General features: G+C 41.5%; 1 protein-coding gene across 2 annotated transcripts in view; it reads left to right on the top strand.

Annotated features, from left to right (window-relative positions):
* PCSK6 (proprotein convertase subtilisin/kexin type 6) overlaps window positions 1-22537 on the top strand; it is a 191033-nt gene that overhangs the window by 78389 nt on the left and 90107 nt on the right. For both annotated transcript variants that reach the window (XM_042941191.1, XM_042941190.1), the window contains exon 7: window positions 22219-22391. In XM_042941191.1, the coding sequence (XP_042797125.1) occupies window positions 22219-22391 (173 nt within the window). The remainder of the gene's footprint in view (window positions 1-22218; window positions 22392-22537) is intronic.

Raw genomic sequence — 22537 nt, 5'->3', positions numbered from 1 at the left:
AACAAACCATGTCACAAAAAAAATGCCTGTTCTTGGAAAGATGGTGTGTGTCTGTGTGGTTCCTGGTTAGACCTGACTGTTTCTAAAATAATAGACTTTTCATTTTTGCTGTGAAAGCAATGCAGTGTGACAAAGAAACATCCCCCCTCCACCAGCCACCCCCCCTCACCCTGCCCCCACCGCCACCCGTGTCCCAGCCACAAGGCCCTCAGGTGCATTACCTACTTTATGGAGAAATGATAAATCCTAGGGAATCACAGAGCCATGTGTCACCTTTATTGTTTTCAGAGAGGAAAGTGGGGGTACTCCAAATTTAATTGGAAGTCCCTTTCATTTCAGAGAAATTTTCACTTTTTTAAGTTTTAAGTTGTACATTGATGATTTGTGCCTTTTTTCTATATGTAATATTTCAATAAAAATCTGTTTAAAATTTTTTATGTTGTTAGATTAATCATTTTTGTGACTCTTGGGTTTGGGCTGTTGCTTAGAAAAGCCCAAGATAATAGATTGTCCTGTATTTCCTCTAAAACTTAGTTTTAGAAGAATAGTTCATCTTAAAACTTTTATGGTTTTGTCTTTTGCATTTAGCTTTTTAATTTATATGGAATTTATTTCTGTGCATGGTGTGAAGGAGAGATCTAACTTTATTTTTCTCCATAGTTAATATTTACTGATCTCCACATGCCACCTTGATCCTCCATTGTCTCATTAGTTTCATTAGCCTATTTGTTCTTAATCCCTAAACAATACCTCACTTTTAAGTATATTATAGTTTAAGAGGATTTTTTTTTTGATAACTTATAGGACAAATTTCTTCTTATGGTTCTTTTTCAAAAATTTCTTGGCTATTCTTGCACATTTTCTCTTTCAGATGAACTTGAGAATCTGCTTGTCAAGTTCCATAAAAAATCCTGTTGGGATTTTGATTGGGATTGCATGGAAATTATAGATTAATTGGGGGAGAATTGACATCTTTACAATATTGAGTCTTCCCACCCAGGAACATGGTATGTTTTTATTTATTCAGGTCTTCTTTGACATCATTTAAAAGTGTTATCGCTGTCTTCATATCAATCTGATGCATTTCTTGTTAGGTTTATATCCAGGTTGATTTTTTTAAATTATGTTTTCAATTGGTTATTATTGAAATGAGTATAGGAAAATGACTGATTTGTGTGTGTTGGGTATTTGTATCTGGCCGCCTTAATGAACTCTGTTGGTGCTATTATTTTTTGTTTTCTTGGCTTTTCCAGACAGATGGAAATACAAGTTCTCTATAAATGTAATAGTGGTTTTTATCTCTTTAATAACTCTCATTTCTTTTTCATGTCTTATTTCAATGTATAGGGACTCCTGATGAATATTAAATAGTGGTGGTTTATAGGTTTTGTTGTTTTGTTTCCTGCTTATACAGGAATGTTCCTAGTATTGTGCCATTTGTAGATGTCTTCTGTAGGTTTTCTGTAATTATTTTTTATTAAATTAAGGAAATTTTTATATTCCTAGATTTCTAAGAGGTTTGATCAGGAATGGATCTATTGACTTTTATCACATGCTTTTTAAAAAGCATCTACTGAGGTAATTATATTGCTTTTCAAGTTTACTATTTAATCTGTTTAATTTAGTAAATTATAGTAATAGATTTCCTAACAATGGAAATTTCATTCTTCCATTCCTAGAATAAGTTCTACCTGATTATGAGTATTGTTCTTTTAATACACTGCTTGCCATGTTCAATTGTTAATGTTTTATACCTGGTTTTTTAATCTTTCTTTGTAAGATAGATTGAACTACAGTTATTGTGTTTTGTGATGTCTGTCTCTAGTTTGGGTATCAGAATTATGCTGGTTTTATAGAATGAGTAAGGAAGTTTTCTATCTTTTACTGTGCTCTGAAACAGTTCATATACTGTGGACATTGCCTGCTTTCTTAAATGTTGCCAGGGCTGAAAAATCAGTCTGACCAGACAGGGTGACTCTTCAAAGGACTAAGTCTATTCAGGTTTTCTATTTCCCCCTGAGGAAATTTTGGTAGTTAAATTTTCCTACAAAATTATTCATTTCTCCAGATTTTCAAATTTATGACCTATAAATTTAATATTGTATTCTTATAATTTAAAAGACATATCCTCCACATTCATACTTGTAATTGTTCTTAATCTTATTTGTGGCATCTTTCCTTTTTTCCTTGATTAGACTAGATAAATTTGCTATTGTATGAAATAGATTTTTTCCCAAGAGCAAGATTTTGATCCTTATTATTATTATTATTTGAGTTTTTTGTTTTCTAACTATGAATTCTACTTTTCTTTTCTTATTAATAATTCCTTTGGCTTTTTAATTTTTATTATTGGTGTCTTTTACCAGCTCCATGAAAAGAATGCATAGTTCTTATTTTCAGGCTTTGATGTACTCTAATAAGTAAATAAGTGTTCTATATATTTTCTTCTCATTACCTATCTCTGGCTTTAATTTTACAGTGCTCTTATTGTTATTTGTTGCTGAATAATTTTTTTCAGCTTTGATTTTTCTTTTCAACTCAAGAGTTATTTATAAGGGATTTAAATTTTTTTCCAACTGGATAGATTTTTTTTTGGCACTCCTTTTGTTGCTAATTTTCATTGCAACATGCTATGCTAACTTCATTGCATTGAGATCAGAGACTGTGTTCTGTATAATTTCTGCCTTTTGGAATTTGTTGAGTGTTTCTTTGTGGTGTAATGCATGTTCAATTTTTGTAAATATCCCAGTGGGTTTTTGAAGAGTTTTTATTCTATGCTTATTGAGTACAAAAATCTATATAAACTAGATCAGAGGTTGCAACTGGGGGCCCACAGATTGCCTTGGCCTATATGTGTGTTTTGTGTGACCCACACAAATGTTTTTTTGTTTTTGTTTTAACGTAAACGAATATTTACAAATCAAGGGATTTTACATTAAAATACAGATTTGGAGTTTGTCTTGAAAAATCAGAAGCTCTGGCCATGCTGGACCTCATCACTTCATGGCAACAGTTAGCTGGAACAGTGGCTGTTCTTTCAAAGAGCTGTTCATGTATCTCCCTCACTGCTTAGCTTGATAGACCTGTCTACCTCAGCCATTTGTCCTGCCTTCCTGGTGCCTGTAGGAATCTCTGTCACCTGTGTGCCTGATCAAACTCATTCAAAGGTTTGGGAGTCTTGCACTCCATCTGGCTGGTCAGTTTCCGAGAAGGGATGTTTGTCTCCATGGTGACTGTGGATTTGTTGGTTTCTCTCAATCTTTGGTGTATAAATTTCATAGCTATGTTACAAGGCGCACAAATGTTATCATCTCTTGCTGGTGTGATGAATCTTTCTTTAATCACTGTAAAAATCCTCTCTGTTTCATTCTCTTTTTGCCTTTAATTGTTCTTTGGCTGGTAATAATACTGCCATACCTGCTAAGTTATTTTATGATCATTTTCCTCATATATTTTTCATTCTTTTATTTTTAACCTTAGTTCTGTAAACGGCATGTATCTGGCTTCATTTACATTTTTTTGTGTGTGTGCAATCTAAGAATTGCTTCAAAGAGAGAACTTGATATGTTCACACCTGTTCTGATTTCAGATGTATTTAGGTTTATATCTGTTACCATATTTTCCTTTCTCTTAATTAACTTACTTAGTTTCTTTATTTTTTCTGTTTTTTCTTTCTTTCTGTTTCGTTACTTCCCTGCCCTTTGCCAGATAGATAAAGTTTCTTTCTCTCTTCTTTGTTCCCTTTCATCCTGATGGCTTGAAATTTCTGTCTTTCTCATCACCTGAAGCACACGTACTTGAATTTATATTCTCCTACACTGTTTAGCATTAATCAGTACATATCCCCCTTCTCCTGAGCAAAACAAGAACCTTACCATAGTTCTCCTTCCTTCTGCCATCTTCTCTTCTCCTTCATCACCTCCCCAAATTGGGGACATCCAGGATTTTCACTCGTTATTGTTATTAACAGGTTTACATTATGCAACAACAGTTATGTCAGCTTAACCATAAAGGTGGACCAGCTTCTTTGGTCACCATTGTCTTGGGTGCTGGGAGAATCCCTAAACTCAGTCTTCCAGCTCTCTGATACCCTATCTATTCAGTTGGTAAATGTTGAAAATAGGTTCCCTTCTAGAACTTCTGGTTGATATTTTAAATTAAAGTTTTATTTGAAATAATGGTAGATTCACATACAATTGTAAGAAATAATACACAGAGATCCAACATATCCTTTACCCAGTTGTCCATAATGGCAATGTCTTGCAAAACAGCAGTACAATATTACAACCAGGATATTGACACAGATACAGTCAAGATACAGAATAGTTCCACCACCAAAAGGATCCTTCATGTTGTCCTTTTTATAGCCACACCTACTCATGCTGTAACCCCATTCCTTAATGCCTTCACAACCAATAATCAGTTTCCCATTTCTATAATTTTGTCATTTCAAGAATATTATATAAATGAAACTATATACTATGTAGCCTTTGGGATTGGTGTTTTCACCTTACTGTGATTCTTTAGAGATTCATCTAGGTTGCTGTGTTTATCAGTCGTTTGTTCCTTTTTGTTGAAAAGTAGTGTTCTGTGATATGGATGTACCACAGTCACCCATTGAAGGACATCTGGATTGTTCCTAGGTTTGGGTTATTAAAATAAAGCATCTAGAAATATTCTTGTATAGGTTATGTGAAATTAGTCTTCATTTCTTTGGGATAAATACCCAGGAGTGCAATTACTGGGTTGTATAAGTTACAGGTTTATTTTTTCAAGAAACTGGCAAATTATTTTCCAGAGAAGCTGTAGCATTTTACATTTCCACTAGCAATATATGAATGATACAGTTTCTTTGCATGCTTGCCAGTAATTGGTAACATCACTTTTTAATTATATCCCTTCTGATAAGTATGTAGTGATATTAATTTTCATTTCCCCAAGGCTAGTTATATTGGAAATCTTTTCATGTGTTTGTCATATATATATATATATATATATATATATATATATATATATATATATATATATTAGTGAAATGTCTCTTCATATCTTTTGTTCATTTTCTAATTGTAATGTTTGATTTTTTTAACTGTTTAGTGTTGATGGTTTTTTACACATCCTACCTACTAGTCCTTTGATGATTATGTTGTTTGTGAATATTTTCTCCCATTGTGTAGCTTGTGTCTTCATTCTCTTTAACAGGGTTTTTTGCAGAGTAAAAGCTTTAATTTTGATGAAATCCACTTAGCAATTTTTCCTTTTATAGATCGAGGTCTTTGATATCAAAGAACTCCTTGCCTTGTCTTAGATTCCAAAGATATTCTATGTTTTTTTTGATAAAAGTTTTATGGTTTTATGTTTTACATTTGAATTCCATCTTTGAAGATCCACTGTGAGTTGATTTTGTATAAGGTGTAAGACAGGTCATGCTTTCTTGTTTTGTTTGCCTATGGATGTCCAATTTTTCCAGCACCTTTTGTTGCAATGCCTGTCTTTTTTCCATTGAGTTACTTTTGCACTTTTGTCAAAATTCAGATGGGCATGTTTGTGTGTCTTTCTGGGTTCTATGTTCAGTCCATTGATCTATGTGTCTGTCCCTCTGCCAGTGCAGCACAGTCTTGATTACTGTGGCAATATATAAGTTTTGAAACACGGTAAACTGATTGCTCCCACTTTCTTTTTCAAATTATTTTAGTTGTTCTAGTTCTTTTGCCTTTCCATACAGGTTTTATCATTATCTTGTCAATATCTACAGAAAAATCTTGCTAGGCTTTTGGTAAGGATTGCGTTAAACCTATACATCAGTTGGGATAATTGACATCTTTACTAAGCTGAGTCTTTTAACTCATCCACTGTGTCTCTCCATTTGTTTAGGTCTTTAGTTTCTTTTATCAGTACTGTGTGGCTTTCAGTGTACAAGTCCTATACATTTTTTGTTTATATTTACACCTAAAAGTTGCATTTTATTTTTAGCAATGATAAAGAGCATTGCATTTTGAATTTTGATATCCATGTGTTCATTGTTAATGTATAAAAATGTAATTGTTTTTGGTATGTTGATCTTGTATCCTGCGATCTTTCTGAACTCACTAACTTGTTCTAAGAGTAGATTCCTTGAGGTGTTATGCTTGATAATGTCATCTGCAAATAGGGGTAATTTTATTTCTTCTTTCTGATCTACACGCCTTTTATCTTTTCTTGACTTATTGCCCTGCCTTGAACTTCCAACCTAGAGTAAACATCCTTACCTTGTTCCCGATTTTAGGAAGAAAGCATTAAGACTTTCACTGTTATGTATGATGTTACCTATAGGTTTTGTAGATGCCCTTTAGCAAGCTGACAATGTTTCCTTCCGTTTCTAGTTTTTGACAATTTTTTTAAAAATGAATGAGTGTTGAATTTTGTCACTGCTTTTTCTTTAGTGAGTGATATGATTATGTGATTTTTTTTCTTTAGCTTGTTAATATGGTAGGTTATATTGGTTCATTTTTGGATATTGATCTAGCATAGAATCTATGGAATAAATCCCATTTGGTAATGGTATTTTCTTTTCATATGTTATTGAAATCTGTTTACCATTATTTTATTAAGGATATTTGTGTATATATTCATGAGGAGTTTTGGTCACTTATTTTCTTTTTCCTCCTTCCTTTCTCTTTCTTTCTTTCTTTCTTTCTTTCTTTCTTTCTTTCACCACCTTTGTCTAGTCTTTTTGTTTTTGTTTTTTTTAATCAGGGTGATGCTAGCTTCAGTAAAAGAATTGGCAAGTGTTCCCTCATCTTTTATGTTCTGAGAGTGATTGTGTAGAATTGGTATTAATTCTTTAAACTTTTGGTAGAATCTTCCAGTGAAACCATATAGACCTAGAGATCTTTGGGGGAGATTTTTTTTTAATTACAAATTCAATTTCTTGAAAAGTTATAAGGCTATTCAAATTATCCATTTCATATTGAGTGAGTTGTACTAGTTTGTATTTTTTGAGGATGTGGTCCATTTGTCTAAGTTGTCGAATTTATGTGTGTAGAGTTGTTTGTAGTATTACCTTATATACACTTTTGGTGTTTGTAGAGTCTGTGGTGATATCCTCTTTCATTCCTGAAACTGTTAATTTGTGTCTTTTTTTTTTCTTTGTCATTCTCATTCTTGCTAGAAGTTTATCAATTTTGTAGATCTTTTCATAAAACCAGCTCTTTGTTATACTTATTCCAGTGTTTTTGTTTTCAATGTCATTGTCTTGTGCTCTTATCTACACTGTTTCCTTCCTTCATCTTACTTTGGGCTTGCTTAGTTAGCTTTTCTTTTTCTAGGATCTTAAAGTGAATGCTTAGGTTATTGATTTAAGACTTTTCCTCTTTTCTAACATAAACAATAATGCTATAAATTTCCCTCTCAGCAGTTTAGCTGTGTCTCCCATATTTTTTAACTTTTTTTTCTTAAGTTTATTCATTTATTTTGAGAGAGACAGAGACAGTGTGAGTGGGGGAGGGGCAGAGAAAGAAAGAAAGAGAGAACGAATCCCAAGCAGGCTCTGCACTGTCAGCTCAGAACCCGAGTGGGGCTCAAACTCGCAAAACCATGACATCATGACCTGAGCCAAAATCAAGAATCAGATGCTTAATGGAGGGAGCCACTCAGGTGCCCCTCCCATATGTTGATACATTGTATTTTCAATTTTGTTAAGTTCAGTGTTTTGTTTTGTTTTTTTCATTGAGACTTCTTGCACCCGTCAATTATTTAGAAGTATTTTGTTTCCAAGTGTTTGGAGATTTTTCTGTTATCTTTCTGTTACTGATTACTAGTTTGATTCCACTGTGGTAGGAGAACACATTCTGTGTTAGTTCCGTTCTTTTGAATTTCATGAGATTTGTTTTATGACACAGGATCTAATTGATTTTGGTATAAGTTTTGTTGGCACTTGTAAAGAATGTGTATTCTCCTGTTGTTGAGTGGAGTGTTTTAAAAACATTGATGAGAAACTTTTTGATGATGGTGTTGATGAATTCATCTATATCCTTACTGATTATATGTTTAGTTGTCCTCTTAATTGTTGTGAGAAGAGTGTTGAAGTCTTCAACTATAACTGGATTTGTATATTTCTCCTTTAGGTTCTATCAGTTTTTGTTCAAACATTTTGCAGCTTATTGTTTGGTGCTAATACATTTTGATTACTACATCTTTTGGTGAATTAGTCCTTTTATCATTATAAAATGTCTGTTTCTGTCTATAATAATTTCCTTTGCTCTATAGTCTGTCTCATATTAATATAGCTAGATTGGTTTTGATTTAAGTTTTGATATTAATGATCTATAATGACATTTTTTCTATCCTTTACTTTCATCCTACCAGTATTGCTATATTTGTTTTTGTTTTTTTTAACGTTTATTTATTTTTGAGAGAGAGAGAGATAGAGCATGAACGGGGTGGGTCAGAGAGAGAGGGAGGCACAGAATCTGAAACAGGCTCCAGGCTCTGAGCTGTCAGCACAGAGCCCAACACGGGCCTCGAACCCACAAACTGCGAGATCATGACCTGAGCTGAAGTCGGACACTTAGCTGACTGAGCCACCCAGGCGCCCCTGTATTGTTATATTTGAAGTGAGTTTCTTGTACACAGCATATATTTGAGCCATGTTTTTTAATCCATCCTGCCAATCTCTGTCTTCTAATTGCCATATTTAGACAATTTATACTTAATGTAATTACTAGTGTGTTAGGACTTAAGTCTGCTATTTTATCTTTTGTTTTCTGTTTGTTCTTTCTGTTTTTAGTTTCTTTTGTTTTCTTGCCTTCATATGGGTAACTTGAATGCTTTTTAGAATCCATTTTGTTTATCTCTAGCCTTTTAAAGTTTATCTTCTTGTATAGCTTTCTTAGTGATTGCTCGTGGTATTACATTATGTATACATATCACAGTCTTTGAGTGTTATCATTTTACCAGCTTGAGTGAGGTATGGAAACCTTACCTCTCTTACATCCTATTACCCTCTCCGCTTTGTAATTGTCTGAAATATTTCTCTATATACATCTAGAACCACATCAGACAGTATTATAATTTTCGTTTTATTCATCAAACATAATTTAGAAAACTCAAGAGAAGGAAAGCCTATTGTAGCTGAAGGTTTATGTGTCTTGCCAGACTTGGATAGAGTTTAGTCATTATATCTTCTAGTACTTCTTCAGCCCTTCCCTACTTCTCCTCTCCTTCTGGGACTCCAATGACATGAATATTAGATCTTTTGTTATAGTTCCAGAAGTCTCTCAGACTCTGTTTACTTTTATTGAGTTTGTTGTTGTTATTTTGTTTTATTTTTTAGTCTGTTTTCTCTTTGTTGTCAGACTGGACAATTTCTATTTTCTGTCTTCCAATTCACTCTGTCTTTCTTCTTTCTGTCCACTGCATTCTGTTGTCAAACTCATTCATTTCATTTTTTACTTTATTATATTTTCAATTCTAAAATTTCAACTTTCATATTATTTCATATTGCTGTCTTCTATTTCTTTGCCGAGACTTTCTATATCTTTATTGAGGTTTTATATATTTGTTCATTTGTTTCAAGCATATTTGTAATTGCTCATAGAAATGTTTTCATTATGGCTGCTTTAAAATCTTTATCATATTATTCTGACATTCCCTGTTACCTCAGTGTTGGCATTTATTAATTGTCTTTTATCATTCCGTCTGAGGCGTTGCTAGTTCTTGGTATGATGTATGATTTTCAGTTGAAACCTGTACATATTTGTATTATGTTATGAAGCTCTGGATCTTATTTATTTATTTGTTTGTTTGTTTGTTTGTTTAATGTTTATTATTTTGAGAGAGAGAGACAGAGTACAAGCAGGGGAGGAGCAGAGAGAGAGGGAAACACAGAATCCGAAGCAGGCTTCAGGCTCTGAGCTGTCAGCAGAGAGTGTGACGTGGGTCTCAAACTCACAGACTGCAAGATCATTACCTGAGCCGAAGTCAGACCCTTAACCAACTGAGCCATCCAGGCGACTCTCTGGATCTTATTTAAACCTTCTGTTTTAGATGGCTTTCTCTGACACTACAAGGTTGCTGAAGGGGGCCCCACTGCTTCATCATTGCCAGATGTAGGTAGACATCCAGGTCCACTCACTTACCCACTGTTGGCATCTGAGAATGGGAGAGCTTCTCCTCAGTGCTGAGCAGGGTGTGAGTTCCAGCTTACCATGTGGTCTCTATTGACACTGCAGGGGTTCACCTCGTTACTGTGGTTGATGATGAAAATTCTGACTCACCACCAGACCTCCTGATATGACTCCAGTGGGGAGGGAGAGACATCTTCTCACTGCCAGGTAGGGTGGAAGGCCAAGCTTCCCCACAAGATCTTTACTGACACTATGGGAATGAGCCCCTTTTTTGGTTGGCAAGGGAAAAGACCCGCTCCTTAATTGCCCTTTTCTGATATCAACTAGGAGGGATGTTGAGGTTCCTCATTACAGCCTTGCAGGGGTAAAGGTCTAGGCTCCCCACTTGGTCTTTGCTGCTGTGGGTAGAGGTAGTACCACAATGTCGTCTGTGGCGTTTGGCTAGAGTAGAGTGGTTCTTGTGTGAAAAGTTTCTCTCTTGCTGTGTTGCCCTTCCTTGGTGCTTTGGCTAGAGGGAATAGGCTTTGGGGGATTCTTTTTTGGTCTGTTCCCATTGACACTTCCAGGCTGCCAGCATCTCCATTTCCAAGTCCCCAGATATGTGAGACAAAAAGAATCCCAGGGAACTTATCACCATGTTGTTCCTTGGGTCCTGAGATCTCTGGATAGTCTGCTTTCTCTCTACCTTTCAGAGTCTTATGTCTCATTCTTACACAGTGTCCAGAGTTTTGGCTTTTCTTAGGAGGAAGAATGGGGAGAAGTGCTTCTACTCCATGTTCCTGGAAGCAGAAGTCTTCTAGTTGATTTTTTTCAAAGACGCACTACTTTATTGCATCATTTTAAAGATATTAACAATACTTACTTCGGGAATTTTTTCCCATTTGCTGCATTAACCATTATCTCCTTGGCTTCCTCTTATTGATGCCATTCTGTTTAGCTTTTTCATTTGGGGGTTCTCTTTTTTGAGGTTGGTTTTCCTCCTAATTGCTGATTATTGGTTGTGTGCACTTGTGTTTGTGCTCACAGATCCTTGTCTGCTTGTGGTGTTTGTCAGTCCTGATGGCAGCAGTCTGTCTATGACGTGAGCAGGGGTGGGACCTGCTGCTGGATCATATCACTTCTGGCAGGATGGTTGGTGGCCTCCCTGTCCCACCTTCTCTGGCCTCAGTGTTGGCATCTGAATAAAGCCTGCTGCTGCTCACTGCTCAGCCTGGAGGAGGTGGAGGCCAACCTGCTTCTTTAGCTCCCCACACTGATGCCTGCTCAGGGACCTCTCCTGTGTTTGCACACCAGGCCTCTGGGTCCCGGGATTTCAAACCCTTCTGAAACTTCCTGCTGGTTAATCCCATCTGCTTGCTGTCTTTCCACAGTTCCTTGAAAGGTCTCATCTTCTGATCTTGTTTTCCAAGGCTTTTACTGATTTTTTTTTTCCTTCTCTTTTTCATGTTATCTCTGAGGATTTGGGCCCCAAGGAGAGGTAGACTGATCACTGTTTTCCTGCATGGTCCAATCTCCTTAGTGTTTTTATTGTGATGATAGTAACAGCTCTCACCGCTTGCTGTTGACATCTCATCCTCAGACCGATCCTGAGTTGGAATTACTACAGCCATTTTCTACCAGGGGAAACCGATAATCAGAGAGGTTACCCACCATGCCCAGGCTCACACAACCACTAGGAGGCAGAGCCAAGATGTGAACTCAGACCCGTTGACTTGAAGCCTGGATTGTCCCTTTGCGGTGGTATCTCTTTAATGCTGGGACATAGCGGGGATGGGGTGAAGACAGCTGCCACCAAGCCCTGTGAGCAGGAACAGAAGCAAAAAAGAAGGTTCCGTGGTGTGCATATGTATTCTTGTCCTTGACTGAATTCATATTCCTTCCAAACATAATTTCGACCTTGTTTCCTTATTCTAGCCTAAAATAGAATAAGCTAGATTTTTCAACCTCCTCTCATGGTGGGAATAACATAGGAGGGTACAGATGGGTCATTCTTGGCCTCTCTTCTCACTTAACCTTTTGTTTTATGCCCATCTCAGCCTATTGATAGTAATGCTATCCTTTGCTATTGGCTAGAAATGCGGGGGGTGGGGGGGTGTCGCTCACCGGAGCCCCAGGTGAGCCTGATGCAGACATCTCCCCTTTCCAAACCAGTGTTACAACTGGATGGCCCCTTGTGGTTCTTATGATTGCAAAATACCCTTCAGCAAAACCATCAGGAAACAGAAAAATAGAAGTTTATTACCAATGACCTGGAATTGACACAGCACACCTGGGGGCCACATAGCAGGGTTGGAGATACAGAGAGTGAGAGAGAGAGAGAGAAAAAGAGTGCATGCACAGGTGGGATGTATTGGGGCATCTGCTGTCACTGGGGCTGAGGGTGGGAACCTAGGGCTTCATGGGCTCACTCTATTGGTCAATTTAAAATATGGGCAGGGCGCCTGGCTGGCTCAGTCAGTAGAGCATGCGACTCTTGATCTTGGGGTTGTGAGTTCGAGCCCCAAGGTGGCCTGCAGACATTACTTAAAAATAAAATGTTTAACAAAATAAATTAATAAAATGTGAGAGCGAGAATTCAAAGTGCTAGGAAAAGACAAGTGGCCCAAATGGTCAGTTATCAAAATCAATTGAGATCTCTGAAACAAAGGCACCTCAGTGGAGGAGGGAAGTGGCCTGGCCCTTTATCTAGGGTGGCTGGCAATGTTTACTCAGGAAAAATAGTCTTTGAAGACGAGGGCTCTTTGAAATGGATGCCTTAAGCAATTAAAGCTTAAGTCAAGCACTTGCATTGAAGGACAACAACAAAAACCTTCGAGGGCTTTAAAATACACCTTTCTTCACTCTCACTCAGTTAACCTTTAAAAAAAAAATTCAGCCCTATGGATAGTTTCCCTTCTTGTTGCTCTGCTCCCCATAATGCTCTGGCCCTTCTGCTTCAGGTTGGCATTGGTGGTGGGCAAACTCTCAGACTTGGCCGTGTCCACCAGTCATCAGCTCAGCAGCCACAGAGGCTCACCTACAAGGTGTGCTCCCTGGGACAGAGCCTTCCCTACCATCCTGGGAGGCATCTGAGCCTGGCCACTGCATTAGGGCTTCTTGGCTTCAGGGCCGCTCCCAGCATCCCATGGGGCAGGTGAGTGAAGCCCTCGCCCTTGAACTTTAGGAAGAGCCTAGCTTTTGGTAAGCTTCTCACCTGTCCTGATGCTTAATGCGATTCAGACATTTTCCTGAGGCAGGACAAGTGTTGCCTGGGACACAGCATTTTTTGACCCCAGCGCGCCCTGGTTCTGGATGTGAAGAAACATGACCAGCAGATCCCAAGGCTGCTGGGGTGCGGGCAGCAAGGGAGCAAGGGAGCTGGAGGCTGCCAGGACACCCCCTACCTCGGGGGACCTGGCAGACACTTAGAAACAGAAAATCTCCCCTGCTCAGGCCTCAAGAAGTCCGAGCATCTTTTTAGCCTGTGTTTACTCGGTTTCTGGGAAGGAAAAGTGACACAGCCAACAGCCAAATTTCCGTTGGTGTTTTTGTTCCATATTTTGCTCGGGACTGAATCATGTTTTTCCTTTCATACACATGAAAATGTTAAGTACATAACAGCTAAATTAATCCACACTCATAAATTAGTTAATTATGTTAATTCAGAGTCACAGAACTCTCAAGTCTCATTAGCGTTTCCATTAAACAGTTTAGGCTTGTGAGCATTTTAAGAGGACAGTTGAACCTACAGATTAATCTTCAAAGGCTCCAAGTATATTTTCAACGGCAGTAGGATTTAACGTGCTTTGGAAGTTATGGGGGGGATTTCATGAATGTGCGCAGCTCCTACTTCAGAGCTGAGCTCTCAAGGAGCTGGGGTTCCCCACCTCCCTAACCTTCACCCCACATTCTCATCAAAGGCCCCTGCCTGCTGGGTCTGAATATCCCTAAGTGAAGCAGGATCCCTGGGAAGGAGGAGATGGACAAGAACAGGCCATAGCTGCTTCACCCCTGTGTCTCCTGGGCGGCCGTGCCCTCTGCAAGCCACCTTGTTGCAGCCACCCCCAGAAGACAGATAAGACTGGCTCTTGAATGCCCTGGGGTGCACAATCCAGTTCCCAGCTTGCCCTCACAAACACTGGATGAGCTGCTTCTGGGTGTATGTGAGACAGATAGATAGACAGGGAGAGGGCACGTTCAAGTCTAAGTGACAAGCTGAGCCTAAGATGGCCTTTGTTCGAGGCCATGTGAGTGTCTTGTTGTTGCCATGTGCTGGTCTCCTTCAGGAGCCAGTTCAGGGCCTGTGCTCGCTGTCACAGGTGCACATCCTGTCAGGGTCCCTCACTGTCGCCACACGCACAGCGGATATGTGGGTGCCCCAGCTGGCTTGGAAGCATGCTGTTGTGCCCAGTGTCCCCAGCCGCCGACCCCCCTGACTCTCTGCGGGCCCCTGTGTGAGCCACTGTTGCTCTCTGGCCCCTGATCTCTGGTGGGGAGACCATGAGAGCCAGTCTAGATGTCAAATCTCAAGGTAGCGACTGAGGCTCTTCTGGTTTTTACCATTCTTTGAAAAATCAGCAGAACCTGATTATGAACAAGTGACCTGTTTTAAGCTCTAGTTGTTATTATTTAAGCACGGCGAGGCCAACAGATCCGGAGACAATGGCATCGAACAAAGTTTGTTACTCACAGTTCCCAAGATGAGAGTGCTCCACACAGTGGAGGCCAGGAGGGGAAGCCTCAGAAGCTGGTCTGGAGGCAGAGGGAGCCAGGGAAGTAATGGCTTATAGTGGTTTCTGCAGGAAGAAGTGGGCATGGCAGAGTCAACAGAGTGAGGATGGCTCATTTGAATCATTTCAGTGGGCTCTGGGGCTTAGGGGCTGTCCTTAGTGGTCTGGTACTTGGTCGTGCGGGGATTAGGGCAAATGGAGGGGGGCCCAGAGCACAAGAGGCTGTTGAAAGTGTGGGCTCTGGATTTGATTAGTTTGCACATGGAAGACATGCCTCCTGGAAGAGTTCTTTACTATTTTGAGGAATTGGCCAGCCCTGGGGTGTGGATCCCTTCAGGGTCCACAAGGCCCCAAGACGTCAAAGCATCAGAATAACAGAAAATAAAAGGCATGGTTAATGCAAGACCCTACCTAGCATGGGCCTCATCTCATTGACGCCGGGCTCCAGGGTAGGACATGCCCATGAGTTTCCTGGCACACCAGTGCCTACTGCTGCATTTCCACTCTGGAAAGAAATGGTGTGGCTCTATCAGGAGATCAAAAACGGAGTAGGAGACCAAGAGAAACTTGGCGTGAGCGTCAACCACTGGTCTGTAAGAATTTCCTGTGACAATGGTGAATGTAGATGTGTCCCGACAACTTAGCAGACCACAGCTCCCTGGTGTTTGTTGAACAAGGCTGTCATGTATGGCCATATTTAGAGATTTGAGAGCCCTGTTACTGTCTTAGGCAATAAGGAGAGTTGACAGAAACCTTTTCGGTTTGTAACAATTCCAAACAACTTTTGAAACCTCACTTGGCCCAGAATGTCTGCTCATAGAACAGAATGTACTGTGGGTTTATTGGGGGGGAGGACCCCAAAAACCAATTTTCTGTGGATTTACTAAAATAAACTCAGGATTAATGAACAAAATTTGTTGGGGAGACCTATTTGTCACACTTAGGAAGCTACAATCTAATTTTACTTGCTGCTGTTCATTGCTCTTGCATTGCCATTCACTTGCTGAAGGCAAAATATATTACTTCTCAATAAACAAAAGTGGGCCCAGCTCATCCTGCTCCCCTGCCTTCCTCTAGACATTAACAAGGTGGGATGATCACTGACTTCTTGCATTGGGGTGTGTGCATGTGTGTGTGTGTGTGTTCTTCTCCTTGCCCCCTTTTTTTGTTACCATCTTCTTGTCCCCTTCAGAAGCCAAAAGATTTAAAATCTAAATACATTTAGTTGGTGCCTCCTTGCTCACCAGCTGAAATTTATTTTCTGTCAATTATGGAGGCTTGAAGTCCAAGATCAAGCTTTTGGCAAGTTTGGTTTCTACTGAGGCCTCTCTCCTTGGCTTGCAGATGGCTGCTTCTCACTGTGTCCTCCTATGGTCACCACTTGGTCTGTGCGTTGCCCATATCTGGATTTCCTCTTCTTTTTTTTTTTTAAGTTTATTTTTTGAGAGAGAGAGACAGAGAGAGAGAGAGAGAGCATGCACATGGCAGAGAAGAGAGGGAGAGAGAGAATTCCAAGCAGGATCCACACAGTCAATGCAGAGCCTGATGCGGGGCTGGAACTCACAAACCGTGAGATCATGATGTGAGCCAAAATCAAGAGTTGGATGCTTAACCGACTGAGCCACCCAGGTGCCCCCTGAATTTCCTCTTCTTATAAGGGCACCAGGCATAGTGAATTAGGACCGGCCTCATTTTAGCTTACATACCTCTTTATACCCTGTCTCCAAATCTGGTCACACTGACCTTGCCATGCCTTTTAACATGGAGGTTCTTCAGAAAATTCGGGGGAACTGCTGTGTCTCATGCCACTTCACAGGGTCAACAGCACGTTGCTAGGCCGGTAATTTGGAAAGTCACACTATAAATTCGTAGCAGGGAGAGGGGAGGAAGGACAGGTCACTATGGAAAAAGTGCTGTTGGTTATTTACACTTGACCAAGAGACTTGTACAGTCCTTCATTTCAGCAGGTTCTCCGGGGCATGTAAAATATTATTGGGTCCAGGCAGTTTTATAGGAAAGCACATCTTGTTTAAAGTGAGGCCAGCCTGTGTGATTCGCTCCTGGACACAGCTTCTGTGCACACCAGAACGCATAAGCACCATCTTCCTTCTCTTCAGTGATCCTCCCACAGACCGGTCCTCGGGGTGGACCCGTCAGCACATTCGCCCTGTCACCGTGAGCTCTGAAGCCTGCAGCGCTGCCGCACCTGTGAGCACGCCCACCGCCTGGAGCTCACTGGCCTTCCACATGATTGGTCCAAATTTTGTTGTTGTTGTTCCGGACAATGTACAGTAAATGGATGGGTCTTTCATTTCCATTAGAGAAACAATTACTGTTTTTCTTCCTGTTGGCATTTCCAGAGAACCATTCACATTTAAAGCTAATATTGGAGCTCTGAAAATATTTACCTTTTCTTTGTTGGCAACTTGTCAGCGTGGGGGAAAATAGATGCTTCATTAAAATCTAAATACATTATGCTTCCTTCCTCACACATCTGTCAGTCTTCTTCTGAGATGAAAAGCATCGGGAGAGGTATTGAGAAATCATTCTGGTTGTCTGCTTTTACAGATCTGTGATGTCTTCTGGCATCTCGTTCTTCGTGTTCAAGAGGAGGCACCGAGCACTGAGTAATGCATAGAATTGTTGAATCACCATATTGTATACTGAAATTAATATAATGCTGTATGCTAATTATACTGAAATTTTTAAAAAGTAGGCATTCAGGGGACTCTGGGTGGCTCATTCGGTTAAGCATCCCAACTCTTGATTTCAGCTCAGGTCATGATCTCCTGGTTTGTGGGATTGAGCCCCACTTGGGATTCTCCCTCTGCCCCTCCCCGTGCTCTCTCTCTTTCTCTCTCTCTCTCTCAAAATAAATACATATTTGTTTAAAGGTAGGCATTCCAACACCTCTAACTTGCATGGAGAAGTCTAGAATAACAGGTTGCATTTCAGCACTAGAACATCAGAATTGATTTTGGCTGCCTGTGTGACTGGCAGGGCCTTCTGCTGCCCTGGAAAGCCTGTTGTGGAACATAAGGATATAAAGAAAAAGCTACCATTTCTCGAACAGCACCAGGCACTATGGCCTCAACACATATTTAACTCTCTCAGCTATTCCGCCAGGTAAATATTGTGGAAGACAAGGGCTCAGAGAGGTTGAGATCCTGGTCTGAGGTTAGACAGAGCTGGGATCCCACCCCAGGACTCTCTGACCCCTGTTCTCTTTCCCCCACTGTGAGCTGCTCTTTAATCTTGCCAGAGGCCACACCGTTGCCACAGCACACTGCCAACATCCTGTACTACTGGTTATGGCCCCTCTCTTTGGGCTGATGGCTAAGTAAGCACCTGGGCCGAGTGTCTCTGACAGAGGGAAGCCCTGAGCACAGAGACCAGTGACTGAAGAAAGATAACCTTTCAGATCACCCTGACTCATCGTGTCCACCCAGAAATCAGAAAGAACGAAAGTACACTGAGCTGATGTAAAAAGTGGATCTGCCCCACCCATAAAAGGGAGAAAGGAACCCCGCAATAGATCCCAATGAACTCACATAAATTTGGCTTCCGTTATAACTCCCTTGATCCTCAAAGGGAAGTCGTTCTTACTCCTTTGAAATTAAGTATCTCTGTCTAGCAAAAGATACCATAAATAAAGTGAGAAGACAAGGCTTCAACTGAAAGAAGATAGTGGTAATGTGTCTAACCAATGAAGGATTAATTCCCAGTACAAGCAAAAGGAAGCAATATGTTATTTAAGCATGCATACAATTGTGTTAAAACACTAGTTTTTAAAAGGCAATGAGGACGCCTAGGTGGCTCAGTCCGTTAAGCATCCGACTTCAGCTCAGGTCATGATCTGGCAGTTCATGAGTTCAAGCCCTGTATCAGGCTCTGTGCTGAGAGCTCAGAGCCTAGAGCCTACTTTGGATTCTCTTTCTCCCTCTCTCTCTGCCTCTCCCCTGCTCATGCTCTGTCTCTCTCTCTTTCCCAAAAATAAACATTAAAACCATATAATAAGCATCCCTTTATTTGGAAAAAAAAAAAAAAAGGTTATGAAAAGACAGTCCAAAATTCTGAGTAATTTCCTCTGTGAGGGGCAGGGCATAGGTAGAGACCCCAGTGGGTCATGTTTATATTTATATTGAATGGATGGAGGGCTTGTGAATGTCAGTTTCCTTAGGCTTTACCACTAACATGTATGTAACTTATGATCCTTCATACATTATCAAATAGCATATGTTTTTAAAACAAAGGTAAAAAACTGGGGCACCTGGGTGGCTCAGTCGGTTAAGCGTCTGACTTCATCTCAGGTCATGATCTCACAGTTGGTGAGCCCATGTCGGGCTCTGCGCTGACAGCTCAGCGCCTGGAGCCTGCTTCGGAATCTATGTCTCTTTGGATCTCTGCGTCTCTGTCCAGGCACCCCTCTTTTTTAGCTTTTATGGCACCTTTGTAGATATGATAACTTTCATCAATGCAATCTATAGGAAATGGAGGCTCAGTGACATGGGGTAATTCCCAGAGTCACTAGTTGGTGGTCACGGCAGGACTGTCACCCATGGCATGACCCACCTCCCTCCTGCCCGTCCCATGGCACACTGTCCGTAGAGAGCTCTGCTCCATGGGCCACTCCTCGGGAGCGGTGACAGGAGTCCACATCTACTGGCCATGTGGTGCCATCTTAGTGTGTGAACAGTGGTGGCTTCCTGGCCCATCCTAAGCCAGGCAGCTGAGGTCCTGTCTGCATCAGCTGGGGCCACCATAACAAAATTCCAGACTGGGAGCTTACAAAACAGACAATTACTTCTCACAGTTCTGGAGGCTGGAAGTCCAAGGTCATGGTGCTTGTTCATTCTGCTCCCCTGTGAGGGCCCACTTGGTGGTTCACAGATGGCTAACTTCTCTGTGTCCTCATGCGGTAGAGAGAGACAGAAGAAGCAAGCTGTCTGCTGACTCTTTTTATAAGGGCACTAAGCCCATCTTGGGGGCCCCACCCTCATGACCTCATCCAAAGCTAATTACCTCCTAAAACTCCTGTCTTTACCACACGGGGTGGGGTGGGGCTTCAGCGTGTGAATGTGGGGGAACACAAACATTCAGTCCATAACAGGTAGTAAAGAGAGGAAGGGAAATAGATAGCGAGCCAGAAGATAGAACAGACAGGGTTGAAGTTAGAATTTATTTCTGCTTCTCATTTTTAAGGTCTTTCCACCATAAAGACATGGTTCTTCTGATGACTCCAGCACCACCCTCTGTCACTGCCTGTGCCGTAACACTCTCAAATGGCTCTTGGCCCTGTCACTGAACTCCTGATGTCTCCCAGACCTCAGTCTCACTGTTGTTTTGCTATAAATTTCTCTGACATTGATTTTGAGTACGATTTCCAGGCTTCTGGAGTAAGCAGTTCCAGTTTGCTTTGTGTCCCACGTAAGCACAGGGCCAAGATAGTGTGCTATGGTGGCCCTCCCTCCTCCTATCAGCACAACTGTCCTACTCGGCTTCCCAGGGACCCTGCACGGTGCCTCTTACCTTTTCTCTCTCAACTCACAACCAGAATTGTTAGGACAGGCCTGAAAGAGAACACTTCAGGGCAACCTGAACCTTCAAAAACCAGGCAGGACAAGTTGATAGGGTGGAAGAATTTGCTGCATTTAAATCATCTTCACATTCTCTGTAGGTAGGAAGTTTCTCACCCTGACAAATCATAAAGTACTGTTAGTTGTTCGTCTACGATCCCTGTGTTACTGGGTGAGAGATTAGGTATCATTCGAAATTTATGTGTTAGGGATCTCTGCCTCTCAACTATCCATCAAAAGGGACAGCAAGGCATCTCCACAATTCCAGTTAAAATGGGTGGGACAGGAAGGTTTAATCCACATCCCACATCTGTCCCTGAGCCCCTGGGGAGGGTGTCCCCTCAAAGAGTCTCTTTCTTGTGGTTCTTCCTGCCTGAGCCCTGTACCATTTCTTTTCATCCTGGGGAAAAGTCACTGTTCTGTCTTTTAAAGTCATTTGTATTCCGCGTTTCTATTTTTGGCATATGTGCTCTCTTGTCGACGCAGATTCTGGGATATTGCATGAGTAGATCCAGCCCAGTCTGGGGGAGGTGGGGGCCTCTCTGCTCAGTGAGGCAAACCTCGGGGAAAGTGCCGCCTGGGCTGGGGTGCACGGGAGGGTAAGCTGCGGCCATTAACAATCGAGTCTTAGAAGAGTCTTTAATGGCGCAGGGAAATGTTCTGTATGAGGTTCTGTGGTAAAAAAAGAACTTGGAGAGAAAGTGCATGCTGTGGCCAAAGAAAAATACTGGAAGAAAATAACCAAAATATTATCACTAGTTATTTCTCTATTTTCCAAACTTTCTGCAAAGAGCATATGTGATGCTTATAATCAGAAAAAGTCCTCTTTCCTGTTATGTCTTAAATAGCTCAAGATTTAAAATTCGTTGGCATGGCCACCACACACATGGAGCTGGGCCTGGTGGAGGAGGGGTTTCTGGGGACCTCTGAGCGGAGTGGCTGTGGTCCCCAAGGAGTCACCTAAGAGCGCTGATCCGGGGTGAGAGGGCACAGGTTTTCTGAGCCTCAGAGAGGTCCCATTCTGCGTCCAGGCAGGACATGCTGGTGGCCATCATTACCCTTGCTTCCCAGTCACATCCCAGCATCGCTGAGACCCCCTGTCTGGGTGAGGCACGAGGGTACCACACTTGCTGGGTGCAGAGTGTAATCATTAACGGAGGCAAATGCTGGGCCCAGGGCGGGCAGGGGACCCCTGGCCGAGGAGGCAGTCTTCGGAAGAGGTTCCTGGCTCACCCCCTCTCCTTTTGAGGTGCTCTTGAGGAATCTGTACTCCCCAGCACCTAAAGAGCCCTCTGGGGAACCCAGAACCAGAATACACACTGAGATAAGATGCCCCCCACCCCCCGCCTTGATATGCTAGGGGGAGGCCTTCCGTCTTTCAGGTTAAAAACTCCTAATTACAAATCAGAGATGGAGTCATGTTTTTTAAAAAGGAGAAATAAACTGTTGACAGCAGGGAAAGTTGAAAATGGCCCCAGAGTTCTGTTCTAGAAATAATAATCATAATACGTCTAATATGTTCTGTTGTTAAATACCAGAATGATATCGTGCTACTGAGGAAATGGCTTAAATCCTATATTTTCCAAACACTTATGTTTCCTTTGCTGCTGTCCTGTGTCGGGGACGCCACAGCGTGGCCCCAGATGGTATTTGAAGTCCTTCACCTTGGCCAGCACAGGATGGGGGGAAAGCTTTCTAGAATGACACTGGAAGGCTCCAGAACTGTGTGGGGCTCCCTGGCCGTACCCCTGTGCCCTGGGGTCACGGTCTCTGCCGCCCTCCCAAGTACGGAGCAGGCGTGCATGGAGCCCCCTTGTGTGCTTGCAGGCATCCGCATGCTGGACGGCGACGTGACGGATGTGGTTGAGGCCAAGTCTCTGGGCATCAGACCCAACTACATCGACATTTACAGTGCAAGCTGGGGGCCGGACGACGACGGGAAGACCGTGGATGGGCCTGGCCGCCTGGCTAAACAAGCCTTCGAGTATGGCATTAAAAAGGTGTGAGTTGTTCAGGGCTTCGGTGCATCTCTCAGGGGCGGGGCGGGGGGGAAGAGTAAAACAAAGTTTTTAACGATTAAAAACAGAGTGACACAAGCCAGAGCCCCAAAAGAGGACCAGGATGGCCCTGCTGTGCCAGGACCAGT

This window comes from Panthera leo, chromosome B3 (assembly GCF_018350215.1).
Source record: "Panthera leo isolate Ple1 chromosome B3, P.leo_Ple1_pat1.1, whole genome shotgun sequence".
Taxonomy (NCBI): Eukaryota; Metazoa; Chordata; class Mammalia; order Carnivora; family Felidae; genus Panthera; species Panthera leo.
This window is presented reverse-complemented; position numbering and strand designations above follow the sequence as displayed.